Source organism: Papio anubis, chromosome 9 (assembly GCF_008728515.1).
Source record: "Papio anubis isolate 15944 chromosome 9, Panubis1.0, whole genome shotgun sequence".
NCBI lineage: Eukaryota > Metazoa > Chordata > Mammalia > Primates > Cercopithecidae > Papio > Papio anubis.
The window spans coordinates 33,402,670-33,419,996 of record NC_044984.1 but is presented as its reverse complement, the minus strand read 5'-3'; the positions used below and the strand labels follow the sequence as shown (position 1 = coordinate 33,419,996).

Below are 17,327 nucleotides of genomic sequence, written 5' to 3'. Positions count from 1 at the left end.
TATTTGCATATGAATATCAAATTTTTTCTACACCATCTGTTGAAGAAATTGTCGTTTCCCCATGGACACCCTTGTTGAAGATCAGTTAAACATCTATGTGTGAATTTATTTATGAGCTTTCTCTTCTATTCCAGTGATCCATGTGGCTGTTGTTTCAGTACTATATTATTTTAATGACTATAGCTTTTTAGTATATTTTGAAAATCAGGAAGTGTGATACCTCGAGCTTTGTTCTTTTTCAACATTGTTTTAGCTATTCAGGATCTTTTGTGGTTCCATATGAATTTTAAGATTTTTTTTTGTCTATTATTAAAAATGTCATTAGGATTTTGCATTGCATTGAATTATTGCATTGAATCAAAGATCAAGATCACTTTGGGTAGTGTGATTATTTTGATCTTCCAATCCATTAATGTGAGAGGTTTTTCCATTTCTTTTTGTCTTTCTTATTTATTTCATTAATGCTTTGTGTTCAGTGTACACAGGTCTTTTACCTTCTTAGTTAAGTTTATTACCAAGTATTTTATTCTTTCTGATTCTGTTAGAAAGAAATTATTTCTTAAGTATCTTTTTGGATGGTTCATTGTTGGTGTATAAAAGCACAACTGATTTTTGTATGTAGATTTCATATCTGCAACTTATGAATTTGTTTATTATTTCTAATAGTTTTTGTGAAGTCTTTGGGATTTTTTTTTTTTTTTTTTTTTTACCTATAAGGTCATTTGCAAACGAAGATAATTTTACTTCCTCTGTTTTGATTTGGATACCTTTTATTTCTTTGTCATGTCTAAGTGCTCTGGCTAAGATTTTCACACTATGTTGATTAGAAGTGATGAGATTTGTCATCTTTGCCTTTTTCCTGATTTTAGAGGAAAAGCTTTCAGTTTTTCACCACTGAGTATGATGTTGCCGTAGGCTTTGTGTATATGGTTTTGTTATGTTCAGGTAAAGTATTTACTAAGTATTTTCATCAGGAAACGTTGCAGAATTTTGTCCAGCGCTTTTTCTGTGTCTATTGAGATAGTCATGGTATTTTATCTTTTAATCTGTTTTACTGTCTATTGCATTAATTGATTTGCTTTATTTGAATCGTCCTTGTATCACAGGAAAAAAATCTCATTTGCTCATAGTATAACTGAGGTGGAAGTTGAGACTTGACTCCAGAGGTGGGGCTTAGACGCTAGACCAAATTGAGGACTAGCAAAAACAGGGCTGGTGTAGAAGCAGCTTTCCATAAGATGTCTACCAATGTGCCATGTCAATTTGCCATTGCTGTGACAACACCTGGAATTAATTGCCCCTTTCCATGACAACAACCTGATGACCTAGAAGTTATCACTCTTTTCCTAGAAATTTCTACATAAACTGCTCCTTAATTTGCATGTAGTTAAAAGTAAATATAAATATGACTGCAGAAGCACCTTTGAGCTGCTACTTTGGCACACTGCCTATTGTGTAGCCCTGCTTGCAAAGAGCAGTAACTCTGCTGCTGCTGTACACTGACACTTCAATAAAAGTTGTTGTTTAACACCACCAGCTTGCCCTTGCATTCTTTTCTAGGTGAAGTTAAGAACCTCCCAGGCTAAGCCCCAATTTTGGGGCTTGCCTGAACTCCATCATAACCATCTGTGTTAGTTAATTGGCTTTATATGGAGGAAAAACAAACTTCCTGTCTTTAGGACAAAAGGTAGTTTTGCAACTTGGAACAATGACTCTACCAAAATTAGGCTCCTGCTTTCCCACAGAAACTGGGAGACAGAGGTGCAATTTATTTTGATGTTTACATCATATAAAGATGGCTCCTATGTTCTTGAGAAAGACATTCCCGGGTTATAAAGCTGACCAGAGTTTTCAAAATGATTTATATACATTTCAGAGAGAGAAAGTACTTGTAATTACATGTTTTCCAAAGTAAATTCTCTGAATAAAAGGAGGGAGGGAAATATTTTCTATTATCAACAGGGAGAATTAAGCCTCTTATTTATTTTTTTTAGATGGAGTCTTGCTCTTGCCTCCCAGGCTAGAGTGCAGTGGCACAATGTCAGCTCACTGCAACCTCTGCCTCCTGGGTTCAAGCAATTCTCGTGCCTCAGCCTCTTGAGTAGCTGGGATTACAGGTGCCCACCACCATGCCTGGCTATTATTTTTTTTGTATTTTTAGTAGAGATGGGGTTTCGCCATGTTGGCCAGGCTGGTCTCAAACTCCTGACCTTGTGATCCGCACGCCCTGGCCTCCCAAAGTGCTGGGATTATAGACGTGAGCCACCACCTCTGGCCTAACCTTCTTATTTTTAATTTTTGGTTTGTGTTTGTCTTTACATAAGAAATAATACAGAGAAATCCTATGTCCTGTTTCCTCACTTTCCCCAAGTGGTAATATCTTAAAAACTCTAGTACATTATCATAACCAGAATATCGACATTGATAAAGTAAAGAAATAACTATAATGTAGTTCAGTGTTTTTAGTTGTACTTTGCAAGAAAAATAGAGAAATGACTCCATCTTTCTGGAAATGAAAGTCCCATCCTTACAATTGTTTATTGATCCTTACAATCAATAAACAATGACTGAGATCTATGGTTTATTTATAGTCAATATATTTGTATACTGCCAATTATATTACAAAATAAAATATGAATTATTTGAGTTGTAGCTATGATTTTAATTAGGTATGTCTCTTTCTTGTGTAAAGGCTACATTGGCATGAATAATACTGATATGTTTTGTTGACATTTATGTATGTTAAATCAGTGTGTGATAGGGTTTTGCTATATGAATCAGTAACATGTGAAGGAAAAGTATGAAGGTTGTCAATGTAGGTTGCTAGCCCTTTATTTTGAAAATTAAGGAAAAAGACAAGAAGATTAAGGTAAACATCTACTCTATTATCATAATTTATTCCTAACTAAAGAGCATTTATCTTTACCCAAAATATATCTAGGCTGTATATTGGAAAAAAAAAAAAAAAAACCCTGATACTCATAGTATAGTCCAGTTAGAAACTCTATGCAGTCACAATTTTCTTTAAATGTGATGCATCTAAAGTTTTAAATAAAGATAAATCACAACATGAGATTTTGTGATAGTACATGTGTATTGAAAAACCACAGCCTAAAATTTTATTCCATAGTTAATCATTGATATAGTAGCTGTCTTTTGCAAGTTTTAAATGTGGTGATCAGTTTCTTGCAAACAACATGAAGTACAGAACAATGTCCAACCTATTTGTATTTTTATTTTATGGGGATTATAAAAAATTCAATTTACATAGGCATTTTGAAAAATTTATAAGCACTACTGTCAAATTTATTTTATCAATTCAGAATATTATAGGCAAACTAAGAAAAATCTAAGGTTCTGCCCTCTGGCAACCCATGCCATTAGTTGGTGATACCAGGTGTCTAGCTAGTGAGGATTATAGACAAGGATGATCCTTTTAATATGCTATTGAATTTGGTCTATTTGTATTTTCCTGAGGATTTTTACATCCATATTCACCAAGGATATTGGTCTATAATTTTCTTTTCCTGTTGTGCCCTTGTCTAGTTTTGGTATGATGATAATGCTGACTTCATAAAATGAGTCTGAAGGTATTTCTTTTTTTTTTTTAATATTTTGGAAAGAATTTAAGGAAGATTGATATTGATTCTTGTTTAAATGGTTGGTAGCATTCATCAGAGAAGCCATCAAGTCCCAGGCTTTTCCTTTTGATTACTGCTTTTGAGGTTGTTGATTACTGCTTCAATCTCTTATTCACTATTGGTCTGTTCAAGTTTCTTATCTTTTCATGATTCAGCCTAGGTTATATGTTTCTAAGAATTTTTCCATTTCTTCTGGGTTATTCAATTTGTTGGCTAAAGTTGTTCATAATAGTCCCTTATGATCATTTTTATTCCTGTACCATCACTTGTCATGTTTTCTCTTTCATTTATTATTTTATTTGTGACTTCTCTCTTTTTAAAATTAGTTTAGGTAAGGGCTTGCCAATTGTTTTGTTTATTCTTTGGTCCCTTTTAATCTCTTTCAGTTGTTTCATTAAATTTTCAAGTTTTTGTTTTAACTTTTAATTGGCAATAGTTGCATATTATATATTTATGGGATACAATGTGATATTTTACATGTTTACATTATGGGAATAATTAAATCAGGTTGTTTAAGAAATCCAGTACCTCACCTACTTAGTATTCTTTTTGTGGTGAAAACATTTAAAATCTTCTCTTAGCAATTTTGAAATATACAGTGTGTTATTATTATAGTCACTTTTTTCTACAGTAGATCATTAAAACTTATTCCTCCTGTTTAACTGAAATTTTGTACACTTTGATCAACATCTTGCCTTTCCACATGCTGTGTTGTGCATGGATTTATTTCTGGACTCTGTATCCTGTTCCACTGGTCATTTTATGTTGTTATGCCAATAACATGCTGTGTTGGTAACTATAGCATTGTAGTAGATTTTGAAGTCAGGTAGTGTGATGCCTTCAGCTTTGTTTTTTTTTTCTCAAGGTTACTTTGGCTATATGGGATCTTTTGTGGTTCTGTATAAAACTTAGGATTGTATTTTCTATTTCTGTGAAAAATGACTTGGAATTTTGATAGAGATTGCATCACTTATGTAATATGGCCGTTTTAACTATATTACATTTTCAGTCCATGAACATAGAATAGTTTTCCATTTATTTGTGTCATAATTATTTCTTTCATCAGTGTTTTGTTTTTATTATACAGATTTTTCACCTTTTTGGTTAAATTTACTCCTCAGTATTTTGTGTGTTTTTTTTTAATGTTATTGTGAATGGGATTTTCTTAATTTACTTTTCAGATAATTTGTTGTTAGTGTAAAGATACACTACTGATTTTTCTGTGTTGATTTTGTATCCTGTAACTTTACTGACTTCATCAGTTGAAATAGTTTATTGGTGGAGTCTTTAGAACTTTCTCTATATAAGATCATGTCATTAGCAAATAGAAACAGTTTCACTTCTTTCTTTCCAATTTGCATACCTTTTATTTCTTTTTCTTGTCTAATTGCTCTGGCTAGAACTTGCAGTCCTAGGTTAAGTAGAAGTGTAAGAGTGAGCATCCTTGTCTGGTTCCTGAATTAGAGGAAAAGCTTTCAGTATGATGTTAGCTGTGGGCTTTTCATAAATGTCTTTTATTGTATAGAGGTTTATTCCTTTAAAACTTAACTTGTTTTGAATTTTTTATCTGGAAACATTCTTGAATGTTGTTAAAAGCCTTTTCAGCTCCATTGAGTTGATCATATAGTTTTCGTAATTCGTTCTGTTAATGTACTGTATCATCTTTATGGAGTTGTGTATGTTGAACCATCCTTGCATCCCAGTGATAAATCCCACTTATGATAAATGATTCTTTTAATGTGCTGTTGAATTCAGGCTGATAGTATTTTGTTAAAAATTTTTGCACCTGTGATCATCATAGACAGCTGCCTTTAGTTTTCTTTTCTTATAATGTTTTTGTCTGGCTTTGGTATCAGGGTGTATTAGTCAGGGTTCTCTAGAGGGACAGAACTGATAGGATAGATGTATGCATAAATGGGAGTTTATTAAGCAGTATTGACTCACACAATCACAAACCACTGGTGTAAGTCCAAGAGTCCAAAAGCTGAAGAACTTGGAGTCTGATATTTGAGAGCAGGAATCATCTGGCACGAGAAAAAGATGAAGGCCGGAAGACTCAACAAGTCTGCTTTTCCATCTTTTCCTGCTTGCTTTATTCCAGTGTACTGGCAGCTGATTAGATGGTACCCACCCAGATTGAGAGTGGGCCTGCTTCTCCCAATTCACTGACTCAAATGTTAATCTCCTTTGGCAACACCCTCACAGACACACCCAGGAGCAATACTTTGCATCCTTCAATCCAACCAAATTGACACTCAGTATTAACCATTACACAGGGCAATGCTAGACTTGTAAAATGAGTTTGGAAGCATTCCCTTTTCTTCAGATTTTGGAAGCGTTTTAGAAGGATTGGTATTACAGATTGATTGTCCTTAATCTGAAAGCTCAAAATCCAAAATACTCCAAAATTTGAAACTTTTTGAGTGTTGGCATAGTGCCACAAGTGGAAAATTTTACATGTGACCTCATCTGATGGGTCACAGTAAAATGCGATCAAAACTTTGTTTCATGAACAAAATTACTAAAGTTACTGTATATGATTGCCTTCAGCATATGTGTATAAGACATACACTGAAGCATAAATAAGACACACACTAAACCATAAAACAAAGGAGTTTCATGTTTAGACTTGGGTCCCATTCCCAAGATATCCTAATATGTATATATAGTATTCCAAAATTTGAAAAATTCTGAAATCTGAAACACTTCTCTCCCAAGCATTTCAGATAAGGGATAATCAATCCGTATTTTTTCTTTTAATATTTGGTAGAATTCTGTGTGAGTCATCTGGTCCTTGTTTTTCCTTTGATGGGATATTTCTTTTCTATTATTATTGATTTAACCATTTTATTCTTTATTTGCTTACTCAGGTTTTCTCTCTTTTTTTAATTCAGTCTTTTTGGGTTGTATGTTTCTGTGAATTTATCCATTTTACCTAGGTTATCCAATTTGTAGGTAACTTGTTTATAGTTGTCTTTCATGATCTTTTGTATCTCTGTGGTATCAGTTGTAATGTCTCCTCTTTCATTTCTGAATTTATGTATTTGTCTTCCCTTTTTTTTCTGTCTGACTAAAAGTTTGTCAATTTTGTTTACCTTTTCAAAAAATCAATTCTTAGTTTTATTGTTATTTTCTATTATCTTTCTAGTCTCTATTTTATTTATTCTTGTCTGATCTTTATTATTTTCTTCCACAGACTTTGAGCTCAGTTTTTTCTTTGTTTTCTAGTTCTGTGAGGTATAATGTTGTTTATTTGAGATCTTGGTCTGCTATAGGCTGCTGTGATCTATTACATAGAGCTGGAACAGAAGTTCTCATTTCTGATGATAATTGCTGCATGTGGTATATGAAAAATTAGAGATAATGCAAAGGTTTGAATGATTTTATATTTTTCTAGAGGGGGTTTACTTTTACTTATGTAGATACAGAAAGGCTAGTAAAAGTTCACCTTAATTCCTTAAACATTTGAATGACGCTAATCTGGCTTTCATTGCTCCTGAGGGTTGTTCTTCTGATTTATCCTTCTCGATTGTAGCCCTTTGGAATCCCAGCCTAAAGGTTTGTTGACTTATTTTTTTTTTTGGTAATTTTTCTCTCTCACTTTTTAAAGGTTTAGACATACTATAAATGGAAAGAAATATAGACCGAACATGCATATACACTGCTAAAATCTCTGACTAGTTTGGCCTTTTTTTTTCCCCCCAAAAAGAGCCTTTTAGGGCTTCTTTCCTGGCCTCTCTTTTGTCCATGTTTTTTTGTTTCATAAATTATAACCTTTTGTTAGGTCTCTGGTGCTTCCAAAATGATTTTTAAAAATATTTCGTCTACTTTTTCTAGTTGTTCTCAGGGGGAGAGTTGGTGTAAGACAACATAATTTGTCACTGGCAGAGTAAAAGTTTGCTCTGATCAGTCGTGAATGAAAATAATTCTCAGGCTTAGTTTTGCAATGTTTCTATTTTCCTGCAAAATTCATAGTACAAAATTAAATTAAATAAAATTCACAAAAATAAACATTGAGAATTTAAAAATATCAGTGCTCAAACTGTGCCTAGAGATCATATTTTATGCAATACTTTCGGGAAAAGGAGAAAGTGTTGTAAAAGTTTTACAAAGGGAATAATGAAATTTAATAATTCTGAAATATCTAAGAATTATTGCCCTGGAAGAGTTTTAAAGATAATCGATCAAAAGTTTGTTTTGAGTTTATGAAATTCATTGTTGTTTATTTTGTAATGAATGCTAGTCCACAACATTTATAGAGCATCTGTGTGAACTGTTTTGAGATATTCAAATACTTCAGGGTTGGTGTCAATACATTATATTTTTTCAAGTTTATTTTCAATTGGATTTATATAACCATTTAAATTAAAATAATCTAACTTAACATAGTTTGCCCAGTTCATTTAAAGATGTTTTGTCTCACATAAATGAACATCCAACTGATATGTTATAAAATTAATTCATATTTCCCAATAAGGATCTCTTGGATAAACTGAATCAGTTTTTTTTTTTCATTCGGAGGGTGAAACATGTTACTCATCAAATAATTAATAGCAAGTAATGACATGTTAAGTTTCATAAGATATTTTTATTTTAAAGTATATGATAAAACTTTAATAATTGTTTTAACTAAAGTTTTAAAACACTATAATATAATTTTAAATGCTGGTAGACTTTAGTTCTATGTTTTATGTGTGAAAATTACAGAGACATGATGTAGGTACTCATTTGTTGGTGGTTAAAGATTTAGGTGACTTCCTAGAAACAGAAGATCCTAAAAATTGAATGACAGTCACTTATGTGAAATATTTTGTCATAACCAAGAACATTAGAAGGAAGCATTTTACTTCTCTCTCTCTCTCTGTGTGTGTGTAGTGTGTACATGTATTTTTATATCTGTAGCTACATCTCATTGATCTGTAGTATTGTAAGATCTAGATAAAGCTTTCAGATGTTCTACTTGTTATAATAAAGTGAGTTTTGGATTATTGGATTGTGAAAAAAATGTCTTGGATAATGAATTATATAACAGAAGTATATCTCTTTCTCTTGGAAGAAGAGGGCTGTGGATTCTCTGGTGAGGTCAGTGTTTTATTTCCAAGAGGAAGAGTATGAGAATGTAAACCTTCTGTGTATAGCTGTGTGTGTTTGTATGTTTGGTATCCTTCATGCAAGTTGGATATTTATAGTCCTAAATTGCGCTTTTAGATTAAATTTATCTTAATATTATGTCAGAATATTCTGCCTGCTGTACTCATCTATTTTACTCTTGTCTAATCTCTGGAAACTGTGGCCGTATATCATGGCTGCTAAGATTTAATTATAACGTAATAATTGAATTAAAGATGTGCAGTTGTTCAGATGACCTTTTTTCTTCATCACTTTCACTTCAGTTGACAAGTGAATGTGAGACTGGATGGTTGTGCTGGGCCTTCATAATATATTAAAACTTTCTGAACATTTTAATCAAAACATAGTTCATCTGCTTGGTGCCATAAATAGATGAAGTTACTGAGTGTTCTTCCCATTACTACTTCTCTGAAGTAGTTTAATAATCAGTTGATTTAGAAATGAGGAGTATTTCTATTCTATTATTTTCTGCAACATTTGTTCCTAAATTGGGAAAGTAGCTATTTATCCGATTAGCTCAAGCATAAAACAAAGGAAAACTTTGAAAGACTTGATTGTGAATTGTTTTTCATTTTTTGCTTGGAATTTTAAAGGGAACATTGTTTTATGGTTTTAACAAATTTAAGTTTACATACTTGTTTTTCAAATAACTGAAAATTTTCATACTTGGTGAATAAAAGAATAGTTTCCTAACTACAAGATTACGAAAACGTAATACAGTATCATTATGTAAAAGTGCTTGGCTTCCACATATTTGTACATGTACATTGTGCCTGTGCCAGAGGTTATTGTAATTAGATTCGTAAGTACTTTTGATAATCTAGTATTATTGATACTCAGAACAAGACTTTTTAGGACACAAGTTAAAATTCTTTAAAATGTAGCTGTTTCTGGGTGTATAACATCAATAAATGTTATTAATAATTGTCTTTCCTTAAAATTTTACACCCCTTTGATAGGCATACAATGATATGCCACTGCACATTTTCCAAAGAATTAGCAATTATTTATTTAGTAGTATAAGACATTAGCTAAGATGTAAATTTTATTTCAAGTCAAAAAGATTAATCACTTGGTTGATAGCTAATACATTCCAGCATCCAGGAAATAACCGACGTATTTCCCATGAGCTGAACTAGTCATAACATATGTGTAGATTTCTTATTATTTCCAGTTTTCACTTTTTATAATAAAGTGAACTAAAAAACAGGAAAGCTGCCTGAAAGTTTTTTGTTTCTGATTTTAAAAGTAAATTGTACTCATTGCAAGAAATTGGGAAAACCCAGAAATGCATAACACATTTTAAAAAATTAGATGATAATCATTACATTCTCGTACACTGTATTCTATTTTTTTCTGTATATATATATACACGCACATATATATGCATATATATGCTTATGTTTTAATCAAATTGGCATTATGCTACACATATACCAAAATTGGTATTATACTATACATTACCCTTGATATTTTTTCTGAACAATATGTCTCAGATCTCTTTTATTTAACCATTTGTTCAATTTTATTCAGGTGTAAATCAAACACATATCTGTGTCCTGTTCTTTCATGAAGCTTACTGTCTAGTGGGGGAAACATAAACATTTTATTTTTATTTTTATTTTTATTTTTGAGATGGAGTTTCACTCTTGTTGCCCAGCCTGGAGCGCAATGGCGCGATCTTGGCTCACCGCAGCCTCTGCCCCCTGGGTTCAAGTGATTCTCCTGCCTCAGCCTCCCGAGTAGCTGGGATTACAGGCATACGCCACCACGCCCGGCTAATTTTGTATTTTTTTTTCTTTTCTTTTCTTTTTTGAGACGGAGTCTCACTCTGTCTCCCAGGCTGGAGTGCGGTGGTGCGATCTCGGCTCACTGCAAGCTCCACTTCCCACGTTCACGCCATTCTCCTGCCTCAGCCTCCTGAGTACCTGGGACCACAGGCACCTGCCACCATGCCCGGCTAATTTTTACTAGAGATTTGATTTCTCCATGTTGGTCAGGCTAGTCTTGAATTCCCAACCTCATATGATCTGCCCACCTTGGCCTCCCGAAGTGCTGGGATTACAGGTGTGAGCCACCATGCCCAGCCAACATAAACATTTAAATGTATAATATCAAAATATAAGTTTTATTAAGGGGGAAGACAGGTCCTGTGAGAGAGACTAACTTTAAGAATGGAGCACCTATTTCAGATTGATGTTTAGAGCTGGTGTACTGACATTTAAGTAGAGGCTTTATAAAGGATGAGGAAAAAGCCATTCAAGAATGGGGTTAAGAACATTCTAGTAAGAGGAAATAGCAGGTGCAAAGGCCATGAGGTGGGAAAGGGTTTGGTGTGTAAAAGGGCCTACAAGAAAGCCAGGAGGCTGGAGCAAAGAGAAAGAAGGGATACTGCCTATAATGAGGTTAGAGAGGAAAATAGGAGCCAAGACCTGTAGACCAAAGTAAAGAGATTTCATTATAAGTACTATGGGAAGCCATTAAAAATTTTTGGCTGGTGGAATGACATGGACATATTTACATTTTCAAAAGATTACTCTGGATGTCACATAGAAGATGAACTGGAAGGAGAACAAAAGAAGAAGCAGAAATGTAAGTTAGGAGGCTCTTTGGGTAGACCATGAGAGGGACGAAAAGCTTGAATTAGGCTGATAATAGGAGCTATGGAGAGAAGTAAACAGCTGTGAGGCATATTTTGGAGTTATAACTGATAACTTATGAGCTAGTGATGAATAGGAGTTGGCAGATTAAAAAGAAAGACTTGAGATTGATGACTTTCATTTATGGCCTGATAAATCAAGCGGATAGTGGTAGCATTTATTGACAAGAAGTAAACTTGGTAAGCCACCAGTATTAGGGTGATATTTGTGATACAAAATAATTATTTTATGTTTGGATGATACTTTTGAGGGATCTATAAAACAACCACCTATATAAGTTAAGAAAGCAGTTGTATGCATGAGTCTGTACCCAGAAGTGAGTCTCAGAGCTGATGACGTGCCTTTGGAAGTTATCGTGTAGATGGTATTTGAAACCGAAGAAATTATCCTGGTCTGTTTTGTGTTACTATAACAGAATACCTGAGACCAGGTAATTTAAAAAGAAGAGAAATTTATTTTCTCACAGTTCTGAAGTCTGGGAAGCCCAGGATCAAGGCACTGGCATCTGGCGAGGGCATTCTTGCTGTATCCTAACATGATGGAAGGCAGAAGGGCAAATGATGGCCAAATGCTGTATGAAGCCTCTTTCATAAGGGCCTTCATTCCATTCATAAGAAAGGTGCCCTCATGGCCTAATCACTTCTTAAATGCTCTGCATCTTAATACTGTCATGTTGGTAACACCTGAATTTTGGAAGGGATACATTCAAACTATAGCAGAAACAGATGAAATAACCTAATAAAAAGTGATTGTAAAGGGAACAAGAGTGCCTTGAACTGAGCTCTGCCAATGAGATGTTGAATACTTGAGAATCTGAGAAGAGGAGAAACACAGAGGAATGTGGTGTCGAAAGTCAGGAAAGACGGCTTCTAAAAAGAATGAGTGGACAGCTGTGCCACATACTGTGGAGAGGTCTGGCAAGATGAGGGCCAGAAGCGACCACTGAATTTGGCAATATGAAGGTCACTGGTAATATCATCAAAAACAATTTCAGGACTGTGTGTTAGAAGACATATTGTTATGGATATAGTCATAATTTATAGATGATTTGCTAAGACCAGGATTTTAATGGCTACAAATTAATCTTCACTAGAGATAGCAGAGTATACTTAGTCACTCCTATTGCTGAGGAGCAGCATTCTATGAATAATAGGCTTGTGTGTGTTTTAAGGGCTAATAGGCTCTGGGGAGTTGCTGGCTGCACCTCAATGGGGCTTACTGTGGGAAATTTCACTTCATTTAAAAAAATTCTCTGTGAGTGGGAGTTTGGGTTAAAAATCCAAATACTTGGGAATATGGGTACTGGCTGAGTTTCTCTTTGAGAGTGTTGTGCATTTGCAACTTCGGTGCTCTCTGCTCTGGTCTGGAACCCATCTTTCCTCCCAGAAGTAGGAAGAGTGGGAGGGTGGAGGGTCCCTCTTGTTTATACTTGAACTTACTGACCTCTGCACAGTTGTCTTGAAGTACACGAGCACTGCCAGCCCCTGGTTATTTGGGTATATTCTCTTATTCCGACTCCCTTCAAATTAGAAAATTAAAATGGATAGGCTCATTGTTGGATCTTCTCCAGGGCCTATGTTTTACGCTTAAATAGGGGAGAGTCCTAGAAAGAATGCAGATTTTATAGCCAAAGTGACTTAGGTTGAAACACTGCCTTAATTTTCTTATCTCTAAAATGGGCTAGTTCTATCATGCAGAATTATAGTAAATATTTAAAGTAACGTATGAAAAGTGCTTGGAACAAAGTAAACACTCAATAACTGGTGGCTGTAATTGATATTATTTAAAGTAAATTCTTGATATTATTGAAATGTTGAATTAGTGACTTGGGTTATAATTTGTCTGTATGATATTGTTCTGTGATATAAAACATTGTCCAATGGCATAGACCTCTGAAAATTTTTTCTTTTTGGGGGTGATCCGTTGGAAGTAGCCTTAGTAAATCCTATGTCATCAATATTTTGTACTATGGTTTTATTATTACAATTTAAGAAAGCTTCACATTTTAATGGATTAGCACAGTTCTTCTGTTTTCCTATTAAAAAGATAATATTTCATTGAACTTTAATAAAAGTTCATTCGTGATAAGACAGCATGCTTCATTGCCTAATGTTGCTCAGAAGTAAAGTTAAAATTCTCTCATTAGAATTCCATGGGAGTTGGGAGGGAAGAATGTAAGCCAAGGATGGAAAAGAGATGTAAATTTTATATTTGTGCTCTATCTTTGGGAGAAGTGCCAAATGGCCTTCTTTCACATTGAAAGGAGGGAGGACTAGAAAGTGTAATATTTTTTCCTGTTTTCCACTTGCCCTAAGATGGAGAGACTTAGTTTTTCTAAGCTAAAGTGCAGCATATTGCTTTAAAAGATGCAAAAAGAATAGGTTCCATTTTAGCTATCTAGATATGGTAAAAATTAAAACATGATTAATCAGAAACAACTGATTGTTGTGACATATGTGTGTAGGAGATTTTCAGAGCATTCTCCCCAAAACATGGCTAATAAACTGCATTGTATATGGGACTGTTTTGTATAAAAAGAGGAAGAAGGTTATGAATACTTTGATCTCTTCAATTATAAGAATATGTATTGCCTGGCCTTCTCATATACAAGGTTAGGAAATATATTTAAATTTTAGGTAGAAATAACTTCTTTTCATTAAAAGAGGATTTAACTTTCAAGTAGGGAGAGGAGAAGGAGAAGCATTATGGTTTGTCATATGAATTTTGGGGAGAAGCTGATTTTTGAATGAACTCAGGGCTTGTTTTCTGATTTCCCTGAATAAATAAGAGAGACGATTTGATCTCTAAAAAATTTTTATTATTTGGATATTTATTGCTTATTTTTTAAAAGAACTGTGTGATGTTATGTACTGTACTTGTAATAAGTAGCCATACAAGGTTTAATTATAAATTCTCTCTTTCCACAGTTTGGAAGAACTGAAGTAATTGATAATACTTTAAATCCTGATTTTGTAAGAAAGTTTATTCTGGACTACTTTTTTGAAGAAAGAGAAAATCTTCGTTTTGACTTGTAAGTTCTACTACAATTTGCATTTAGAAAAATTTGATTTTTAAAGACAATATTACTAATGTAAGGCAAGGTCTTATGGTTGCACTGAGTTCTAGATTATGTTGGCAGGAAACCAGATTAATTCTGTTCAGAGTGTGACCCAAGCAAGCCTTCTGCTTTGCATTTTGTAGGTCTGAATACGTATTGAATGAATAGGTGAACAGTTTAGCCATGCAGGACGGTGTATATGGATGTTCTTCCCAACTGCCCCGGGCTTCAGTGGATTTCCTACAAGTTCTATGTATACTCCAAAGTTATCACATCTACTCCTATGGCTGATGTCTCTCAGATCTTTGTCTCAGCAGCTTCTTAGCATAGCACCTGGATCCCTGCTTAACTATGGCTTCCGTTCATCCCTTGGTAGTCTTGTATTTTTCCAAGGGCCAGGATAATCGAGTCAGCATTTTAAATATGTTAAGTATTCTTGTTACTTTGATACTGAATCTGGCATATTAAAACATTACTATCAAATCCAACTTCCTGTCCACAGAGAACCTAGAGTCAGCCTGTTTATATTATTAGAGAGTTTTTGTTCCACAGAAGTGAACTGTAGTGATTGTTGAAGTATTTAGATATGATTAAAAGGAAATCTGTTGTGGGGAGGTGGGTAAAATATGCTTAAAATATCAAAATAATTAAAGGAAATTTATGAACATTAAAAAGATAAATGTCTTGTTTTAAATAGCTGAAAATCCTGATGTACCATGCTTTTACAATTTATAAATACTTTTGATAACAAAAGCTATCAATATCTTATTTGAAAAAGTCATAATTTGCTTCATAATTTAAAAAATGAGAGCTTTTTACTGTTAATAGGCTTTCTCATTTTCCTCTAAAATACACACAGTAAAATAACCGGCAGTGCTTGTGTTTAAAAAAGATCTTAAACTAGCTTCTTTCTTCAGGAATACTAAGTATTTGTCATATTTATCAAACAAAATTTATTACATCCATATTTGGTTTTTTATTTTTTAGAAACTCTTTTCCAAATAGTAAAAATGAGGCTTATCAGAAGAGAAACTGAGATGGAATGTGGCAACTTCCTGATGATGTTTATGGTACAGGCTGCACTCAGTGTTGCCACTAAAAAGCAGATTTCAATCATATAGTATGTGGTTGAAACAGATATCAATCATGTAGTATGTGGTTGAAGTCTCCCATTATTCTGGGCCTTGGTAGCAAGTGCTTTTTAAGAATTTTCTTTTACACCAGCATGGGACTCTTAATTTTTCCTCCTTAATCCCAGACTTAACTTTCTGTTTAAACCAGGCTCTATTTCATGATTCTTTATTCCTCCTATTTGTTTTTTTCTTTCTTTTTTCTTCCTTTTTCATTCATCTGCATTATTTTCACGGTTGAAAGTAATAAATATTTATTACAAACTTTAAGTGATACAGACATTTAAAATGAAAGCTTCCTTTTATCCTAATACAAAAAAGCATCATCCCCTGCCCCCCAAACCTGCAAATGATTCAGTGTATATGCTGGCAGATCTTTTTTTTCTTTAAGCATACACATATGCATACAGGAATTGCAATAAATATATTTTCCTTTACCTTGTATTTTGCAGGTATCCTTTTATGCCACTAAATATGCAAACACCACATTCATTTTAAAGGTTATATAATTTCCATTGTTCAAAAGAACTGCAATTTATTTAACCAAACACTTTCTGATGGGCATTTGGCTGGTTCTATTTTTTCTACTACATATATCCTGCAGTGAGTTTCCTTGGATGCAAATCTTTTTGTAATATATATTTATATATAGTTTACGTTTTGAGAGGACACATTACTTAGAGTCAAATTTTAGGATTACAGGATGCAGACCGGAGTATCCACTGTCTGGTTCTAAATCTTTGAAATAAACTTCGTATGAAAGTTGATTATATGAATTGAGTCATTCTTGTCATACCCAACTAAATCGGAGTCAAGAGGCCAGGGGAAAAAAGCACTTACAGCACCTGTTCCAAGAATTGAATTTTCCACAAGGCCAATTGCTGAATCCGTTCACTGTAACCCTAAAGAACAGTCATGACCTGCCATGACTCTATGACTGGTTTTACTTACACCATCACTCACCAATCACCACTTTTGCCAGCTCCCAAAAGCTTCTGTAGTGCCAATGAGTTTTCTTTCAAAACAATATATAGCATTTGTCTTTCTAATGAAACTCCCAACCTTCTCTTTGTTTTTTGGACATACTGCATGAAAACCACCCTGGTCTGTGTATATGCACCCTGAATTGCAATTCTGTGCATCCCAAATAAAATATTTAATTTAGAGATTCATCTCTATATTTTATTTTTATTTCAACATTGGAGATCCTATAAGCTTTGTTACTTCCCTAAACTCCTTGTCAGTTATTTAGCTCTGATTTTTAGATCCATGTCCTGCTCTTCATTCATTATGTGATACTCAAAACTCATCTGTTCCAGGAACATTTATCTCAGAGTGACAGGAAACTATACAATAACATAAATCAGTGTTAAGTAAATAGATATATTTTAACTTTCTTAACTTCCTAATTGAAGTTGAAGCAATTTTTACAGAAACAGTGTAATGTTTGAAATGTGAAAGCATATTGCAAAGTGGAATTAAATAAGTATCATTTTACCTTTTGTATGTATTTGGTTAGTTTCAGAAATTCAAAGAATATCTCCATTTTATATGATTGCTGAAAAGTTCAAACAACTAGGGCTAGAAAGGGTTACCTGCAGAAGATCATCAAGAAGAGTAACAAGCCCATCCTCTTAGTTCATGTAGTGTCTTCTCTATCACTTTAATTCCTTTTGATTTTCCATTTTTTAGAATACTCACATAATAA

The 17,327-nt window shown here is 33.7% G+C and overlaps 1 protein-coding gene across 5 annotated transcripts in view; it reads left to right on the top strand.

The window, feature by feature from the left end:
• The window catches only part of CPNE8 (copine 8), a 236,390-nt gene that overhangs the window by 43,198 nt on the left and 175,865 nt on the right, over positions 1-17,327 (top strand). For 4 of the 5 annotated variants that reach the window (XM_021922180.2, XM_021922179.2, XM_031650418.1 and 1 more), the window contains exon 4: positions 14,359-14,462. In XM_021922180.2, coding sequence (XP_021777872.1) covers positions 14,359-14,462 — 104 coding nt within the window. Of the gene's footprint in view, positions 1-11,311; positions 11,364-14,358; positions 14,463-17,327 lie in introns of those variants that run through there. The other variant, XM_031650419.1, reaches the window with a different exon arrangement.